Source organism: Gekko japonicus, unplaced genomic scaffold (assembly GCF_001447785.1).
Source record: "Gekko japonicus isolate JY-2015 unplaced genomic scaffold, Gekko_japonicus_V1.1 scaffold28, whole genome shotgun sequence".
Taxonomy (NCBI): domain Eukaryota; kingdom Metazoa; phylum Chordata; class Lepidosauria; order Squamata; family Gekkonidae; genus Gekko; species Gekko japonicus.
In genome coordinates this window covers 724018-743290 of record NW_015177010.1, presented here as the reverse complement: position 1 = coordinate 743290, position 19273 = coordinate 724018, and the positions used below count along the sequence as shown (strand labels likewise).

General features: G+C 44.4%; 1 protein-coding gene across 1 annotated transcript in view; it reads left to right on the top strand.

Moving 5' to 3' along the window:
• Nucleotides 1-19273, top strand: part of BTBD11 (BTB (POZ) domain containing 11) — a 371102-nt gene that overhangs the window by 285999 nt on the left and 65830 nt on the right. The window contains 1 exon segment of the mRNA XM_015427577.1: nucleotides 13686-13838. Within this exon segment, the coding sequence (XP_015283063.1) occupies nucleotides 13686-13838 (153 nt within the window).

Here is a 19273-nt window from a genome sequence, read left to right as displayed (position 1 = left end):
CAAATTCTCAAAACCCAAAACCATCTGATACCATTTATTAGGACCATATAAATCAGCATGCAAGTTTTCTGGAACTTATTGCTTGTTCTCCAGAACTAATCAGTCGGACTGGCTTTAAAAAACAATAAACAGTGTGTGTGTGTGGGGGGGGGACATGGTGTTAAAGCCTTTTGCCTGTATCCTGTAGGGTGGTTAGCTGACTTTGCCGGGCACACGGTACAGTTTCCATACAGAACAAAGTTTGAGTCCAGTGGCACCTTTAAGACCAACAAAGTTTTATTCCTGGTATAGGCCTTTCTGTGCAAGCACACTTCCTCCACCACCCCGCGCACCGCCCGAACGTAACATCATGATGCCGGGCACGCTGGGGGCGGGGCCACAGCCATTTGAGGGGAAAACTCTCTGTTTTCCCCTCAAATGGCTGTGGCCCCGCCCCCAGCGTGCCCGGCATCATGATGTTACGTTCGGGCGGTGCGCGGGGTGGTGGTGTTTCCCCCAGGGCTCGATTCCGCGGGGGCGGAAATCGGGCCTCTAAAGCGGGGGGAAATCCACCCCCCGGGGGGACTTGGCAACCCTACCTATACCTTAAATAAAACTTTATTGGTCTTAAAGGGGCCACTGGACTCAAAGGTTGTTCTGTTGCTTCAGACCAACATAGCTACTCACCTGAATTTTATTCCACACAGTTCAGCCATTCGTTTTTGTAGTTTAACATTGCTTGTTGAATAGTGCAAATGCATGCATGTCCTAAAGGCAGAATTTTAAAAACAAAAGTATAAATAATTCTTCCACCTTCATTGTTCTTTTTTAAAGTAGAGGTATAGCTTCAGATGCAATAACAATATTTTATTAGGCTTCTGAGCGACATTTTTCTTCTTTCTCAAGCACCCTATTTTTATTTCTTAGTGCAGTGCTACAAAATTGTTATTAGCCTGCGAAGTTATAAAATAAGAAAGAGGTTTCAAATCTCCAGCTTTGGGCAGGGATATTTTCCCTGCATGGAATTAGGGTTGCCATTCCCCCGATGGGGCTGGGGGGGGCGATTTCAGGGGCTCCAATCCACCATGGCCCAGTTGGCCTGAGGGGGAAGCCCCACCCCCAAGAAGCCCGCTGCCAATGCTGGCGCGAGGACATCACCTGGGAGTGATGTCATCACGTTTCCAACATCGGGAGTGATGTTCTAGTTTTTGGGCAAAACTCTATTGTTTTGAGGCCCAAAAAACCATAGAGTTCTGCCCAAAATCTAGAGTGCCACTCCCAACATCGGAAACATGATGATGTCACTTCTGGGTGACATCATCACAGCAAGTGCACAAAGTGCATGTGCCAGAAGACCTACGTGGAAGGAAGGATCGGGAGTCCCCCTGCCAGTAGCCAGGTAGGACCTGGCAACCCTACATGGAATTCAGATAGTCCCTTAATTAAGTGGGAACATCCACATGACATCGTGCTAACTCTGAGCATGATTCACTGACTTCCTGGGGCTTTCCCTTGAAGCCTATTTTGATCCAGCTCAAAGGAGGAACCGTAGGGGATTGCAGGTTTATCAGCATGGTACAATCACATGGTGGCAGTGTCAGTGCTTATGCTCCCTCCCTGTAACTGGGGGAGAGTGTACATGAATTCTTCCTCCATGTGGCTGTAATGTTCTGAGAGGCCAGTGAAAGTGTGGAAGCAGAGGGTGGAGTGAGCACACTTGTGTCCTCTCTGTGCATTGAATGAATGTGCAGAGGAGTTCTGTGCTCAGGGCTCATTAAGGAGGTATAAGTTGATTTTATTTCCATTATTTTAAAATTTACTTTGCACTTTTCATCATCATATGTGCATTTATTATAATCCAAAACCAGCCACTTTTCGCTAAACAAAGAGGAGTTCTCTTGCAGTGAAATCCCAAGCAGAATTGCCCTTTTTAGACTCTACTGCAGTCAATGGGCTTTGAAGGGTGTACCTTTGCTTAGGATTGCATTGTAGGTGACTTAACATAAGGCCTACAAGTGAGGCTAGCAGACCCACAACTAGAAATGTTTAAAATTGTGCTGTCACATGTCGCTTGGGTCTGAAATGGATAAAAGCAAACCCAAAAACTTAAAACCAGTGAATCAGACCAAATTTAATTATAAGGAACAGCAGAACAAAACTGGGAAATCAGCTTTGAAAAAGCCTTTTGTTGACTTGATGTCATGAAGGCCAGATAAAATGTTATTAGTTTGGTACAAAAATATTTTAGCCTTTGGAAACATATTTACCATTCACAGTGCATTGAAAATTTGGGGTGAAGTGCTTGTACTAATCAGATTTTTAAGCAGAACAAAGTTTGAGTCCAGTGGCACCTTTAAGATCAACAAGGCACAAGTATTTGTGTGCATGCACACTTCTTCAGATACAAGTGTGCGTGCACACAAAAGCTTATACCTTGAATAAAACTTTGTTGGTCTTTTTTTTTTTAGCCTCCCGTAGGGGATTTTTTAATTGCATTTTCTATAAACTACAAAGAAACAAGGGAGGGTAACTACATACTAAGGGAGAAAGTAAAGCAAAACTCCTAAAAACCCAAGAGATGGTGGTCATTCCAAATGTTTACAGTATTAGCTTATAAGTGTATACGCTTTAACATAGCTACATTAAGTGAGTACATTTTTCTTACTGCTTATATCAGGATTCCAATAAAACTGGCTATATAAAGATCTCTATTGAGATATAAGGGCCAAGAAGCGACAGTTAGAACCGGATATGGAACAACTGATTGGTTCAGCATAGGAAAAGGAGTACGACAAGGATGTATATTGTCACCTTGCTTATTTAATATATATGCAGAGTACATCATGCAAAATGCTGGCCTGAATGAATCACAAGCGGGAATTAAGATTGCTGGGGAAAAGATCAAAAACCTCAGATATGCAGACGATGCCACTCTAATGGCAGAAAGTGAAGAGGACCTAAAGAGCCTCTTGCTCAGGGTAAAAGAGGAGAGCGCAAAAGTGGGCTTGAAGCTCAACATCAAAAAAACTAAGATCATGGCATCCGGCCCCATCACTCCTTGGCAAATAGAAGGGGAAGTCGTGGAAGTAGTGACAGACTTCACGTTCCTGGGATCCCAGATCACCGCAGACTGTGACTGCAGCCATGAAATTAAAAGACGCCTGCTCCTTGGGAGGAAAGCGATGGCGAACCTAAACAGCATGATAAAAAGTAGAGACATCACCCTGCCAACAAAAGTCTGCATGGTCCAAGCAATGGTATTCCCAGTAGTCATGTATGGCTGCGAGAGTTGGACTATAAGGAAGGCCGAGCGCCGAAGAATAGATTCTTTTGAACTATGGTGCTGGAGAAGACTCTTGAGAGTTCCTTGGACTGCAAGGAGATCAAATCAGTCAATCCTCAAAGAAATCAACCCTGACTGTTCCCTGGAAGGCCAGATAATGAAACTGAAGCTCAAATACTTTGGCCACCAAATGAGAAGGGAGCACTCACTGGAGAAGACCCTGATGCTGGGAAAGATTGAAGGTCAAAGAAGACGGGGACGGCAAAGGATGAGATGGTTAGACAGTGTCATCGATGCAACGAACATGAAGTTGAGCAAACTTCAGAGGACGGCGGAAGACAGGAGGGCCTGGTGGGAGCTGGTCCATGGGGTCGCGTAGAGTCGGACTCAACTGTGCGACTGAACAACAACAACAAATTAAGCTTAAATTAAAACAGGCTCTGAAAAACAGTTATAACTCTTTCATTTTTTGTCCTTTTTGTTTCTCAACCAGTAACCTCTTTTAGGAGCCGCAGCCCCCAGTTCAGAAGATGAGTCCTCATCAGAAGATGCCAAGCCTTCTTCTTCTTCACTTCCCTTGCTGCTGCCGTTGTCTTTATCTTCTTGGTCTGCTGGACCGGTCTGTCGTTGTAGAAATTCACGTGCCTTTTCAACAGAGTCAATTTTTTCTTTCTTATCTTTAAATTTAAAGATGACACCTTCGGGGAAAGTCCATCGGAAGGTGACATTATTTTTCTGTAAGAACAATGCCATGTCTCTGTATTTCTTTCTCTTCTTTCTTATTTCAAATGGAATGTCCTTCAAAACCTTTATTTCTTTGTCTTTAATCTTCAGGGTAGCTCCATTTGTTGCTTTCAGAATTTGATACCGAACTTGTCTCCTGAAGAATCTTACCACAATCTCGCCGGGCAGATTATTCTTCCTTGTAAATTCAGAGTATGATCTATAAATCGTATCTATTTCACTTTGTAGAAACTCCACTTGTAAATCTGCCACTCATCAGATACTCTCTTTTTTTTGTCATTACCTGCATTTGCTTTTTAAGTTTCTGAGTGTTGGCATCGACTTGTTTCAGGTCTTGTTCCACTTTCTCTGTTTTTCTAGCAGTCTCATTCAACTGACTTTGCTGGGCATTGAGTTTGGCATGTAATGGTATCATTTGCTCCAGCAGAGGGCGCAAAGCCTCAACCAGCATTGTCTGCAAGTCTGCATTTCTGTCCTGTCTAGACACAGAACTCGCTGGCCTGGCATTTCTGAAAGGAAGCCTCAGTTTTGATGGCTTATCTTTTTCTTCCCTTCTTGGAGGTGCCATGTTTGAGATTTGTTTACTTTTTTAAAAAGTTACAAAAGTCTCAGAAACCTTTGGAAACGCCTGGTAAGTTCTCAGAAGTTCTTTATATTAGCCTACAACCGCTTTATGCTTGATCCCCCTTCAGATTTCTCTTTGCAAAGTCCATGTTTATTTCTTTCAAGAGAGGGTCCCCCCCTGGTCTGTTTAAGGGGGAGTTTCCGCTTGGATTTTGGTGCCTTCGCGTAGACCAACACTCACTTTTCGTTGTAGAACTCGCTCTTCTCGACCACAATGCACTGGACCACCAAGCGCTTGTCCCGGTGTGCGTTCTTAGTTCCTTCTCAAACGGTGGGACCTTCGGGGCATGGAGGAGCCCCCCTTTGCTGGCCAGTCACCGGTGGAAGAGCTCTTCTAGCGCCCTATGACTGGGAGCCCTTCATACGGGCTCCAGGGGTGGTGCGGACGTTCGCACCCCCCTCCCAGCTGCAGGCGCTGGCGCACAGCTCCCGCCGCTTCGGGAGACCGTGGCCGCCACTGCAGACGCCAAAACCGAAAAAACAAACTTTGTTGGTCTTAAAGGTGCCACTGGACTCCAAGTTTGTTCTGCTGCTTTTGATGAACACGGCTACCCACCTGAACAGATTTTTAAGGTTCGCATTTCTGATTTTGTGTGTATGTGTGACTGGTTTCAGGAGAACAAAGTTTAAGTCCTGTTTGGTCTTAGGAGAGAAGACTTGACATGTCCCTTCTCCTTCATTCTCTGAGTCTTTGCACCATGAGACCTGTTCAGCTATTTAACTAGATCAATATTTCGGTGTCTGAGGCAGAAAATCAAAATGGCAGCTGATCCACATGGGACACAAATCACTGGAAGGTTCTTGTGTAGTGAAATGGATGGGATTTGCTGTCAAGAGCAAGGTGTTTTGCCATCTCATCCAGTGAAACCAAAAGAGAGTCCTGGAGTCTGAGGACACATCCTGCATAGAGCTTCAGACTATAATCTCAAAGTAGAGGGAACCAGGAAAGCACATGACTTTAAATACAAGGACCTTTTCTTATGCCCTCAGTGTGTGGCGCCTGCTGTGGAGTATGCATGATATATATCAACCAGTCTTGTGCTCTCTGCTGCTTGCAGTGTTCACAGGAGGAGACAGCTCCTAATTAATACAGAGGCTTTAAAAATACACACTCGCAATCATTTAAAGCAGCTGGACTTTCCTGGTTGCAACTTCTCTTTATGAAGAGAAACCAATTATGTGTGTGGCTAATGCCACATGCCACTTTCCACCAATATAGTGAGAAGGTGATTTTTTGGGGGGTGGGGGTGGGATTAGAAGTACATTTCAATTTAGCCTTTGTTGATTTTTTTACACAAAATGATGTAGACAATGAAACAAACCCTTGACACTTGGGTATCATTTTAATCTATATTAAAACAATGCATAGAGCCAGTTTCTAAATCAGATGATCTGTGTCAAGACCTGTACCACTTGTGGCCTCCCAAACAGAGTGAAGCCCATGAGCCATTTGTGGTGACTCCTCAGTAGCTTAACACTCCCCCATGCACACACACCTGGTCTTTGCAATACCCCAGGCATGCAAATACAGTCTATTAAGCTCGCAGTGGGCTACTTTTGGTTTGGTGAATAATCAGTTGTGCAGGCCTGTGCTTGCTATCTTTTCTAAAAAGTCTCTTACTAAAATCTCCCATTCAGGTCTGTGAAAGTCTATTACTTCATGCATCATTAGGAAAGTACTTTTACTTAGGTCTTATTTTAGAGTACAGCACCTGAACCCACATTCTTTGCATGATTGAAAAACAATAGAGCAATTTCCATTCTACATGTAGCAATGTTGCATTGGAGGAGGTTTGTTTCTGGCCCTTTTTAAAAAAATTAAGGATGTGTGTTGCAATGTACAAGAAGGGAAATGCAGAGCTTGCAAATAAAGGATCTACCTGGGAATTGACAGTCCTGAGGCAAAATTGGGCAAAGCCCTCTGACAGTTACAGTTTAGCAGGAAATCCAGCACATGAGGCCCACAGGCAAAGTCAGAAGAATGGCTACAGTGAATTGAACCTATTGTTTTTCCTCACCTTATGCCTCTAAATGAACAACGGATTGGAGCATCATCTCTAAAAAGAGCTATTAAGGTACTTGGGCCTTTGTAATCAAGAAAAAAAGAAATGACAGAGAAAGGTATAAAGTCAGGAATAATGCAGGCAGAGTGACTAAGAGAGAAGTTTTTCTCCCTTTCTGTCATGGCTAGCTTTTCCAGAGAGTTGAAGGTAACATGACAGAGGGATGGCTGCTTATAGTATGTACACTGAACCTGTTTTTGCTGGTCCAGTCCAGCAAGGCAATGCTTATAATGTTATCTTCTCTTCTTTTCAAGATGAGAATGTTTGGTGTTTCTCCAGCATTTTGAATTCGTGCCCACCCTCCAAATTCACACTGCATTCTGCAGTCCCAACAAGCATCAACATCTGTTCCACAGGCTAGCATGCAAAGTACAGATGTGTGTGCAGCCTGGTGTTGTGTGTGAGGTCTGTAGATTGATGCACCAGTTAGAAGAGGAAAACCCCTTTTAAAATCAAACTCAGGAAAGCAGCAGCACAAAGCAGGAGTTATTCTTTGCAAAGCAGGTTGGACTGATGTAGAAGGGGTAAAGAAGATGATGTTTGCCCCCTACCAACAAATCCATTCTTAGCTGGTGAGGAGTCTATGCTAGAGTGGCATTCAAACTACTGAGGTCTTGGCTGGTGAAGGGAGGAATACTTTAAACTGCCTAGGGATAATATGCTTCCATGGACCTTCTTCAGATGTCCATAGACTCCAAGGGGGTGCTGCCCAATTTGAGAACTTCTACATTAATATTGCAGCCTGCCACAGGCATAGAGAACAGTATGGTGCAGCTTGTCATTAATGATGCTGTCGGCACTGTCCAATAGGTGCTCTTGCCATTTCCTCAACCAGTGCCTCTGTGTGTTATGGAAAGAATAATATTTTCAGCTTGAAATATCTTGCTAACTCATCTCTTCTGATTCTAATGTACCCCCCCCCCTTCTTTCTCTGTTTTCCCAGCTGGGATAATAAAATGTTAAGATCCTGGAAACTTTAGAACTACCTTTTATACCTAGAGGATGTTTACTTTACTCCTTGCTTTTCTGCTTCATTCCTGAAGCAAAGGCCTTGTTCTATTTGCTTGTCCATCTATCATTTATGAAATTCTTAGACTGTGAGGTATGAAGATTCTACCAAACAGGGCCTGTCTGTCTTTGGCCACAAGCATACATACTAATCAGTGTTTCTGCAATCCACCAAACTTTTTCAGTACCATATTTCCAGCAAGTGTTTAAAAAAATATTTATTAGAAAATATATTCCTAAAGGTACTCTTCCAGCATTGACCAGAACCACTGTCAGTCCAAATTAAGGGGTTCATGAAATGGTCTTTTTTAACTGACGTAGCCAGTCTGTAAGTTGCATAAAGGCCTTAGAAGCTGTTCATCATTAGTATGAATTAGTATGTTCTTACGTTCTCTTATGTTCTTATGAAGTGGTGGTAGGCGTTAAATAAACAGGCCAGTGGGCGGCAAGTAGGAAGAATGTTTCAAAAAGCCATACTTTGTTTATAAAAGCATAACTGTTCCTGACATAGGGTTGCTAAGTCGTTGCAGTCGCCGCAGCGGGGGACTCCCAGGCGCCGGACACACGTCACCCGGAAGTGACGTTAGGACGCCGGGCACGCTGGGGGCGGGGCCACGACCATCGGAGGGAAAACCATAGAGTTTTCCCTCCGATGGTCGTGGCCCCGCCGCCAGCGTGCTCGGCGTCCTAACGTCACTTCCTGGTGACGGGCACGTCAGGGCGGGGTTCCCCCCGGGACCCGATCCGCCACCGGCGGGGAACGGGCCTCTAGGGCGGGGGTTTCCCCGTCCCCCGGGGAGACTTGGCAGCCCTATCCTGACACCATCAGTCAGTGTAATGATGGTATCCATATAAGCTCAGCCAATACACTGGAACAAGAGTCGGGTTGCCAGCCTCCATCTGTGGTCTGGAGATCTCCTGGAATTACAACTGATTTCCGGATGACAGAGATCAGTTCTCCTGAAGGAAATGGCTGCTTTGGATGGGGAACTTTGTGGCATTATACCTTGCTGAGGTTTCTCCCACCTGCAAACCCTGCCACCCCAAAGCTGCACCCCCAAATCTCCAGGATTTTCCCAACCTGGAGTTGGCAACCGCAAACAATAGCCCTTGTCATGATGGGCTGAAAGTAGCCAGTTTTCAGCATTAAAAATTAGCCTATAAATACACGGCTTATTATCATATTAGTTTCCACCCCTGCCCCATGAGGGAGCTCTTTGCTCCTGTTTAACAAATTTAGGTAATGCTTCTGCAGTGCCTACCCACTATTGTCACTTTGGGTGGTGTGTGTTCAGGACCTCTCATGATTAAAATCACATCGAGGAATTATTCTGTACTGTGAGGAAGTCCCCCTTGCCGTCACATAATTTTCTTCTGGACAAATGAAATCAGTATGCAGATATATGATGGAAATGTCTCATGGGATTGTTTTGCTTACTCTTAATATAATGGGTGATTATGCCACAACCTGATAACGCCTTTTTGTAGAACTGAGCAGGTTTTCCCCCCTCCAGCCCATGTATGTGAAGGAACTCTCCAGTCCAGAGTACCAAGAAGACTGCATTAGGCAGGCTGTGACTCCATTTCTTCCTTCAGAGATGAGTTTGTAAAAGAGAGAAATCTACACCTCCTTGGAACAGAGAGACAGAATCCACTTCTGTCAAAAAGACGCTCTGTGGTTGCCAATTAGGTCACATAAAACTGGTCTAGTCAGTTTGAATCTTTCCAGGTAGTTATTTACAGGGCCCTGTGTGATAGGTTACTCAGTCAAGCACAGAAGAGCTGTCATACAAAGGAGAAAAGGATTGAACAGAGAGAAAATTTGAAGATCCTTGAAATTAAAGATCAAAAACTTGACGAAAGGAACTCTGGGAAATGGCTGGACCTTTTGAATTGCTGCCCTAAATGAAAATTTGAGAAGAAACTGACAATGCAGTTCCAAGGACACTTTTCTGGGAGTAAGCCCCATTTAATAGACTTGAGTAGACATGCTTAGGATCACTGTTTGAGTCGCTCAGGGTTTATAAGGCTTGGTGGAATAATGGGCAGAATTTGGCGTGGAATGTCTCTTGCACTCACCCTATCAAAATGACATTTCAGGAGAAGTTTTGATTTCCAGTTGTTATGCAGATCAATACTAGTGTTGAAGTTATAAATACATAAAGCCCAGCCCTATTCACCACTCACCAAGATCAACAAAATATTGTATTACAACTGGATGGAAGCAAAGGTCTTGGTATGGTCCCGCCTTCTAAGCAGCTCTCACACAGACCACGGGGTAGAAGGTTCTAGAACTTTGACAGAAATGAGGAACACACATACGTTTCCTTCATGATTGGTACATTGCCACACTCATTAGCCAGAGGCAGGGCAAGCACAAAGATACTGTGTCTGTCCATCCTTTAATTATAGCAGAGTACACCAGAGTCGAATTTTCTGTCTATCTTTCTCCAAGGCTTTTCACCTAACCTCTTTAGCAGAAATAGCTTATTCCAGCACTAACTTTACCAGTTACAATTCTTCATTTTGGTAAATGCAGATGCACAGGGCTTTCCCCCCCTGGAGGCATGTGCCAGAACGAAGTTCCAGAACCTCTTCAACAAAATTCTTTTAAAAATACTTTAAAGTTCCTGAGTTTTCAGTATACAGATTGAAAACTTCATTTCCCTCGTAAAAGTTCCGGCACCTCTTTTTCAAAAAAAACCCACAAAACCCTGCAGATGTACAACAATAGTTTACGCTCTGCTGCGTTGGCTGTGCAAAGATTACAGAAGTACTTTACTGCTTAAATTACAGCATGAATAAACAATTATTTCTACGTTATCTAGAGTAAGCATTCTTGTGTTTCATTCAGGAGTTACTTCCAAAACTTGCTATCTGTCCTAACCTCTGTGATAGTAACAGGAGAACAGAGAGGGAATGTGTTCACTTCTCTAGGTTCATACACAGAACAGAGCAACATGTCCACCAGGAGAAGGGATGTAAGGTCCTCCCTCACTTCAATTAATGTTCTAGAACAGCATTCCCCAATGGGCCCATGGTATCCATGGTGCCTGCTGATTTTTTCAGAAAGTAGGCGCTGTTGCATGGCATGGTTTATTACTGGCGGTCCTCATTCATAGGAAAGTGTTTTCCAAATATACATTAACAACTACAGGCAGTAGGGTTGCCAAATAATTTTCACTCACCGGCAGGGGAGTCCGCGTCCCGTCCGGGAGCAGTCCGCATGTGCGCGCGCCACCGCGACATCACCGGAAGTGACGTCAGACGCTACCGACGTTGGGGGCGTGGCCGAGCTCGTCGGGGGGGAAGATATGGTTTCCCCCCCCGACGAGCTCGGCCACACCCCCAATGTCGGCAACGTGGTTCCCCCCGAGCCCCGATTCCGGCGGGGCGGGAATCGGGGGCTCCGAAGCGGGGAGCCACTGAAGGGCTGGTAAGCACCCCCATTCCCTTAGTCAGTGTGTGGTTCCATTTGTCCTTCATGCTGTTTTTTTGTTGTTAATCCCCCCCCTTCTCTTTCTCCGTCACCTCAGACCTTCCTTCATTTCTTTTTGTTCCTCTTCTGTGATCCTTTTTCAAAGTGAAAAGGGAGGTATTACATTTGACTTCACTACCTGTGGCAGCCATTTGGGGCTTGGCTTCACCTTCTGCAGCAGCCATTTTGGACTGTGCTTACCAAACCCTCTCAAAATTCCAAAGGTGCCCACAGGCTGAAAGTGCCCACCAGGTCTATTTTGGGGCAGGAACGCACAGGAACGGAGTTCTGGCTGGCTCCCAAGTTGGCCACGCCCAGCAGGAACTCATTAGCATAATAGGCCACGCCCAACAGCAGAACCTCATTAGGATTGGCTACATTAGGGGTGTGTGGCCTAACATGCAAAGGAGTTCCTGCTACAAAAAAAGGCCCTGGGTTTTGACAACAAACAAGGTAAACAGAACAACAAGCAAAAGGTGGGTGTGGCTGGATAACCACACTTCTGGTAACATGTGGGTGCAGCCTAATGTGCTAATGAGCTGTGCTGTCAGGGGTGTGGCCCAATATGCTAATGTTCCTGCTGTTGGGTGTGGCCTATTATGCTAATGAGTTCCTGCTGGGCTTTTTCTACAAAAACTATTCTACCACTATTCTAGAATCTTCTTGTAATGTATCCTGTCCCGGCCACATGGCAGTCTAGGGCTCCACACGGTCAGGCAAAACCTTCAAGTTTCAATCATGAGAACAATGGACTATGTGGATCCTAGCCTGCACCAATCAGAGGGCTAGGCTCCCGGCCAAGAGCATGTGAAACTCTTGGCCACTGTAAATAGCCTATTGCGGTGTGGGTGGGTGTTTTGGGTGGTATGAGAGCTGTAATCACTTGTCAGTCTCAGTACTTTTCACTTCTGCTCTATGGATAAGAATACAGACTCCATATTTATGACTGAGCAAAGGGTACCTCAATAGAGGTACTTATTTTTTTTCTTTAAAATGTTTGTGGAACTGTGGAAAACACAGTAATTTTGTTTTCTGCCTTTTGGTTAATATAACATATCATCAAGTTTCCTAGCGGTAAAGTACAAAATATTTATTTAAACAATACAAAATTATTATCCTTTTTGTGTATGTAAAAAACTGGATTTGATTGCTTGCTATCATTCCTTACGTTTGCTCCACATGACAGCCCTGTGAACTATGTTAAGCTGAGGTCGTGAGTAACTTAAGGCCATCGTGCATGGATGAGTAGGGATTTGAACTCTGATCTCCGACTGATTTATAAATCAGGACCTGTCACAACTAGAAAGTTGCTTCTACATGTGCACATGGTTGTGCGTGCACTCAGTGAGGCTTTTACTGACACTCCCAGACTAAATTATCTGCCTGTATACAGAAGCACAAGTGGTTTTTTAAGGAGGGGAAGGGTCCAATCAGCCTCTAATGCCAAGAGCTTGGGATCTCTCTGCACCTGTAAGTCTTCTCACTTAACAGGCGATGCTATCATTCTGAAAATAACTCATCCCAGTGTATGTGAAGGATCCAGACTAAACTGCCAGATTCCACCAGTTCTCCTTTTGCACAGTAGAACCCACCCATGCCATTCCTCAGGGTCTCCCTGTCTGGCAGGAGCAGCATGTTGTGGAGATCAATGAGCTGGGGAGGGGGGCAGGAAAGTTCTGTTCCACTGCTAGAAAATTTAGTCTGGGTCCAATAGGTCTTTTAGATTGTGCCCTTAAAAGAAAGAGGTTTGCTATTGCTGAAAAACTCTAGTGAGGTCACACATTGAGAGCCAGCGTGGTGTACTGGTTAGAGTGCTGCCCTAAGATCTGGGAGATGCAGGTTTGAATCCCCACTCTGCCATGGAAGCTTGCTGGGTGACTTTGGGCCAGTCACACACTCAGCCTAACCTGCCTCACAGGATTGTTGTGAGGATAAAACAGGAGAGGAGAGTAATGTAAGCTGCCTTGGGTCCCCATTGGGGAGAAAAATGGAGTATAAATGAAGTTTTAAAAAAAACACAACACTGGTGGCTCCAAAGGTTTAGAATACTGAATTTTTCATATCAGACAGACGTAGGTTCAGTGCTCATATGAAAATTTGATATTACATTCATTTAAATGCAAACACTTCATCCTGTGGTTTTAAAGCTTCTCTTGAGTTTGAGGAAGGGAAGGAATGGTCTCCTGTCTCTCTCAGATACCCTTATTTCTAGCTGAAAAAAGAGCTTTTTGGATATGCTCTCCTGTGGTTTTTTATTTTATTTTTTAAGACATTCGGGAACTATTTTTGTTGCCACTGGGTTTTGTGATTGGCAGCAAGGTTTGGAAACCCCAAAGGAAACACCTATAAACTAGGAAAGAACACTCACAGAACTGTGAGAAAAGGTATGGGATTTGCTGTTTCAGAGAAGCCCATTAGGAAAGGAACTGTAAACTCTGGTTTGCTTTTGTTTTTTGTGTTTTACAGCAGAGATGAAACAGCCTCTTCTGTTTTTTGCTTTTTGTAGGCCTTTCATAGTGCTGCCGCCTCTGATGGAATGGATAAGAGTGGCTCTGGCTCACGCGGGGCACCGCCGCAGCTTCTCTGTGGATAGCGACGATGTACGGCAAGCAGCCAGACTCTTACTGCCGGGAGTTGACTGCGAACCTCGACAGTTGAAGTAAGTCGGTGCAAAGAAATAATATGATTCGATAATGTGACAGTTCAGCTATGTGTGCAGTGTGCAGATGTGCAAGCTGGGTGAGGTTATTTTTGCACGTGTAGCTTATAAAATTAGCAGCCGCATTGCTTTCACAGGGCTGTGTGAGACTCTGCAAGCCTCGTATGCCTGTGTGCTTAAATAGCTGGGTCAAGCTTTTCGTTCATCTTCTGTTTATATCCCTCCCCCCCCCCCCCCCCCCCCCCCACCACCACCTTTGCCATCGGATGCTGCTTTCCTAATGAGAGACTCGAAGTGCTCACCTAATTATCTCTGTCTCGCTGTGCAGAATTCGGAGGTGTTATTTAAAAGGCTGTAAAACTGGCTTCGCTCCATTCTCTGTTGCAGTTTAAATAGCATCTTCGCACCAAGAAGTACCTTCAGCTCCTGCTGTAAGATTCTGCTGAAGTAGGTTTTGGGAACAGAAGCTTATGCTGCTAAAGGCTTGGCATAAGATTTTAGTACAATGAGTAAGGAGTGGGCAGTGGTTTCCTAATCCTTCTGTAAATATGGATTTCTGCGTGTTTTATATATTTAAAGAAAAGCTTGATACAGCTGTATATGTGTAGAGACAAAAGCACTGGGTTTTGGTGCATACTTACAGAATGGGAGAAATGTTTGTTTTTACTGTTAATGGGGGATGACTTGTGCTTCAGCATCATGGACCTTTGAAAGCAGAAATTAGTCCTCCAGTTGTGGAGTAGCTCCTAAGCACAGAAGAGCTGACGTTCCTCTCTACCTTAGCATATCAGCCTATCGTCCTATATTATTTTTTCGCAACAGTTTTAACAATCTATTGCAAAAGATTCTCTTCTTATATGAGAAGAGGATAGCAACCTACCCAGTGCAAGTTCAGCTGTTTCTTGCTGCAAGGCAAAAGTAGTCAGTGCTTCTTGTGCTATTTGGAAGCAGAAGGCATCCTATGTCAAACTAGGCAATGGCCGCATGTCAATACTGATGAATCTGATAGAAGTCCCTTAAAATAAGTGGCACCTTAGATGAATGAGCCCCTCCTTGCTTTTCAGAGCATTATGCACGTAATAGATATGACCTTGTACCTCCTCTTAATTTGTGTACTTTTGGTCTCGCAGCCCACAAGCAGGGGTGAGGGTGGTTGGGGGGGGGGTTGTTTTGTTTTTTTGGCATTTACTCTTAGCTCTGTGTCTCACATATGTTTATGCATCTCGCTGAAGTTCCGGCAAATCTTATTTGTTTGTTTGTTTGTTTGTTTCAGTAGTCACCATTTAACTGACACAGTTAAGTCAGTAAATAAGATACAGGCAGTAAGTAAATAAGATAAGAGAGAAAACTAAAATAGGCTTCTGTATTTTATATACTGCCTGGTAGCCTTTACATTTACCTCAGTGCACTGTAGTGCTGAAACAGGCGAATTGTTGGAAAATCAGTGACTAGATCTTCTGCATGGTTGTCCATTGTAAATAGGGCTGCCAACTCCAGGTGGCACCTGGAGATCTCCCGCTATTACAGTTGATCTCCAGACAGCCAGGATCAGTTCCCCTGGAGAAAATGGCTGCTCTGGAGGGTGGACTCTATGGCATTCTACCCTGCTGAGGTCTCTTCCCCCCCCCCAACTCCTGCCTACCCCAGGCTCTGCCCTCCCCCCATGTCACCAGTTATTTCCCAGCACAGAGCTGACAACTCTAATTGTAAAAAGGAGCAGAACAGATTTTGAGTCCAGTGGCACCAGTAGTAGGAAACCCTGATGGGGACCATGTCTAGGGAGGGGGGATTTTAACTGTTTCTCCTCACAACATTTTCTTGACCTCAAATCAGCCTACCAGAATGATTATTTGTCTTTTGTGGGGAAGCATACAAGCACCAGAATGAGAATCTGTGTTTCCCCCAGTTAGGCAAAGGGCAGATGGGAGGGGGATTAAGTTTGTGACAACAGCATGTCTGGGGAGGAGTGGGGATTAAATCTTCTTCTTTCTATAGTCTCAATCTGAATTGGGGTCTCCCACAGGAATGTGGAGAAGAACCTTCCACAGAGCTTCCAGCGTCTTCTTTGGCTTGGCCTTTAGATCAGGATGTCTCTGCAGCAGGGTCATAACTGTGGAGGGCCTGTTGGGTGAGGCAGGGCTAGTCACTTCAGGGAAATTTCAGACCCTCTCCATGTCATTTTTTTTTAAAGTAGGTTTCTGTATGAAGAGTCATAAAGGAAAATAGGCAGGCGCTACTCTGCCCAGCTACTCAGTGTTTATCTATATTTATTCCATGCTTTTGTCTTCTGGCTCTCAGTATCAAGTTGATTTGTATATGAAGCTTCCAGTGTTCTGAACAGTGAGTTTATAAACAATGGTTAGATTAACAAGCTCCATTTATAAGGAATATTATTCAAATTAAAAATAGGTATTTCTTCCAGTATATGCCATGTTTAGTGTATTCATAAATGTTTTTTTTTAAAGGCAACAGTCCTAAAATCAAGAGATTACCTTTTCCCTGCCACTGTTTCCCTGGAAACTGGCATTCAGAGTTACACTGCCTCTGAACTTGGAGGTTCATTCAGCCATCATAACTAGCACCTATTGATAGACCTAGCATCTATGAATTTATCTTTATAAAACCATTGAAACTCGTAGCCATCCCTACATACTGTGGGAGTGAAATCCATAAGTTAATTTTGCATTGTGCAAAAGAGTACTTTTTTGTGTGTATCCTGAATCTACTGCATGTCAATTTTGTTGGGTGCTGCCAAGTTTTACTACTTTGGGAAGAGAGAGGAAAAGCTGTCTTGCTGTCCACTTTCTTCACATTGTTCAGAATCTTAGCAAGCTCTACTCTATTCCTCTTAAATCATATTTTTTTTCTAAACTAAAACGTTCCAAACACAGTTTTATGGTGAATATGCAGACTCTGTTGAATGTTATGTGTGAATCTTGCAAGTCTCAGAAACATGTTATGAATACCATGATTGCAAGTGGGACATATACTGGCTTGACTACTGTAACATGCTTTACACTGGAGCCGCCCTTGAAGACAGTTCAGAAACTTCAATTTGCGCAAGATACAGCAGTCCAACTGTTAGTGAGGTGGGCCACAGGAATCTATCACAGCTGTTTTGCAGTCTTTCCATTGGTTCCCTGTCTCCAAGTTCAGTTCAAGGTGCTGTCTGCTTTCTTTAAAGTTCTTCATTGCTTGTGGCCCACATACTTGAAAGACCCTTAATTCTGATATGAACCAAAGCAGCAACTTTGTTCAGCATAGCAGCATCCATTGGTCATCCCTAAATGTGACAGTACATTCTGTTTGCCTCCACAGTCAGAATATAGAGACAAGACACATTTGATGGAATAACTATGGGGCAGCTTTATTAAACTTTAAATGCAACTATTAAAATATGAAGTGGAAAGGGCCAACTACGTGAAAGTCAAGGCAAGGTTTTCAACCTTGTCCCTTGTCTTGATATGGGTGACTCACTCGCCCTCTGGTGCAGACCAAAATCCACATGGCTCTTGCCAGGTGGCTTGGGATGCCCCTCGAAGATCCCACCCCCCCAAGCCACAAAACTTGAGGGGAGGATCTGTTCAGAGGGTCTTGCAGGCTGCCTGCATTCCCCACTGTGAGCTTCTACCCTTAGTCGGGTTCTGCCAGACGTCCCACCCCCCAAGCAAGGGGGGTGTCTACTAACTGGTGATCACCAGTCGCTTAACCGATTTTGCCCAATTCCTGCCATGGTCCAGGGTCAAGCCTCTGCTTAGGCCCTTGCCTCCCCACACTGACCTAAGCCCTTGCCACAAATGTTCCAAGAAAATCCTATTGCCCCATTTGGAGAGATGGAATCCATCCTTCTGGTACAAGTGACCCAACTCGACTGTAGGAAAGACTGAGGAAGGAGGCCGGTGAGCAGAGCTATGAACTCAGTGGCTCTGCCCCCGAAAGCCCCGTATTGGTGAGAAGCACCTAACAGTCTCTTGCTCCTTCCAATGGAGGCAAAGGAGGCCCTCTGTCCTAAGCAGCTGCAAGGGCTGCTGTCCAGTAAAGACCGTATGCTCCACACTCACAGGTTCTCTCCTTAACTCCCCAAGCCCTATGGAACAGCCTTCCAGAAGGTACTAGAAATGTCCCCATCTCTTTTGCGATTTCGGAAAGTTTATAAAATGGAATTTTAAAGAGAGACTTTGGAGTTTCTTGAGGTCTTTTGTAGTCTGTTGGTTCTTAGGGGTAGGGGCCTCTTACAGATGGTATCTGTAAGGTTTCAGCTGACTGTTTTAATAGTTGGAAGTTTGGGGATCACATATGGGCACTTACCCAAAATATCATAGGTTTTGAGACACCAAAGGAGCCTAAAATATTTATTCATGTATGTATTTATAGGTTAGGCTTTTAGACTGCCCTCTCTTGTATACACAAGGCTCAGGGCAGTGAACAACAATAAAACACATTCATAAATAATCAAAACAATAAAATAATACACAGTTAAAACATTACCAGATCACACGAAAAACTTCAGGTTGTGCCACTGCCTTGCAGGGTGGGGGCAAAAAAGCAGAGGGGTAAGTGCCAGATGAGGTGGAGCCCGTCACTGTCCTCAGCCAAAAGCCTGACCTTGCAAGCCCTGAGGAACTGCATTGGGTCCCGCAGGGCATGGAGAGTTCCACCAGGTCAAAAAGGCCCTGGCTCTGTTCGAGGACAGCCAGATGTCTTTCGGGCTGGGAATACCCAGTAAGTTCTTCTCTGCAGAGCGTAGTGCTCTTCGGAGGATATACCAGAGGAGGTGGTCCTGAAGATACGTGGATATTGTTACTTGGCTATTTGAAAAAGTGTTGGATCTGGTGATTCTATGGTTTTGGATTGTTAAAGACATTCTGTCCATGAACTAAAAACAGATAGAGGGTGATTCCACACCAGTGTTCCCTCTAAGCTGAGTTAGTGTGAGCTAGCTCACTGTTTCTTAGCCTTCTGCTCACACATTTTTGTCTTCGCTCAGGAAGGAGGGCTCCAGAGCCAACTAATTTATGCAGTAGCCAAATCGCTCGGCTCACAACTTTAATGCCAGTAGCTCACAAAGTAGAATTTTTGCTCACAAGACTCCACAGCTTAGAGGGAACATTGTTCCACACTAGACCTTAAATCTTGGTTCAACCCTGTCCCCGAACTTACATTCTACACTACACTTGAGTTCACCCCTGTAATTATCTTGGGGTGTTTTTTGTTTCCACATTACATTGAGGTCATCTGGCTTTGCCTCACACTTGTCCTGGGGTAAATGGATGCTGTTATAACCAGGGATAAATGCAAGGTATTGTGTCGCGAGTTGAACTCTGATAAAATCAGGGATGAGATCCAAGTGTGGAAAGGACAAGAGAGAGAGAGGAGAGAGAGAGAGAATTAGTAACAGCTTTGGTAACAGCAGTGTGGAAATCATAAGACATAGT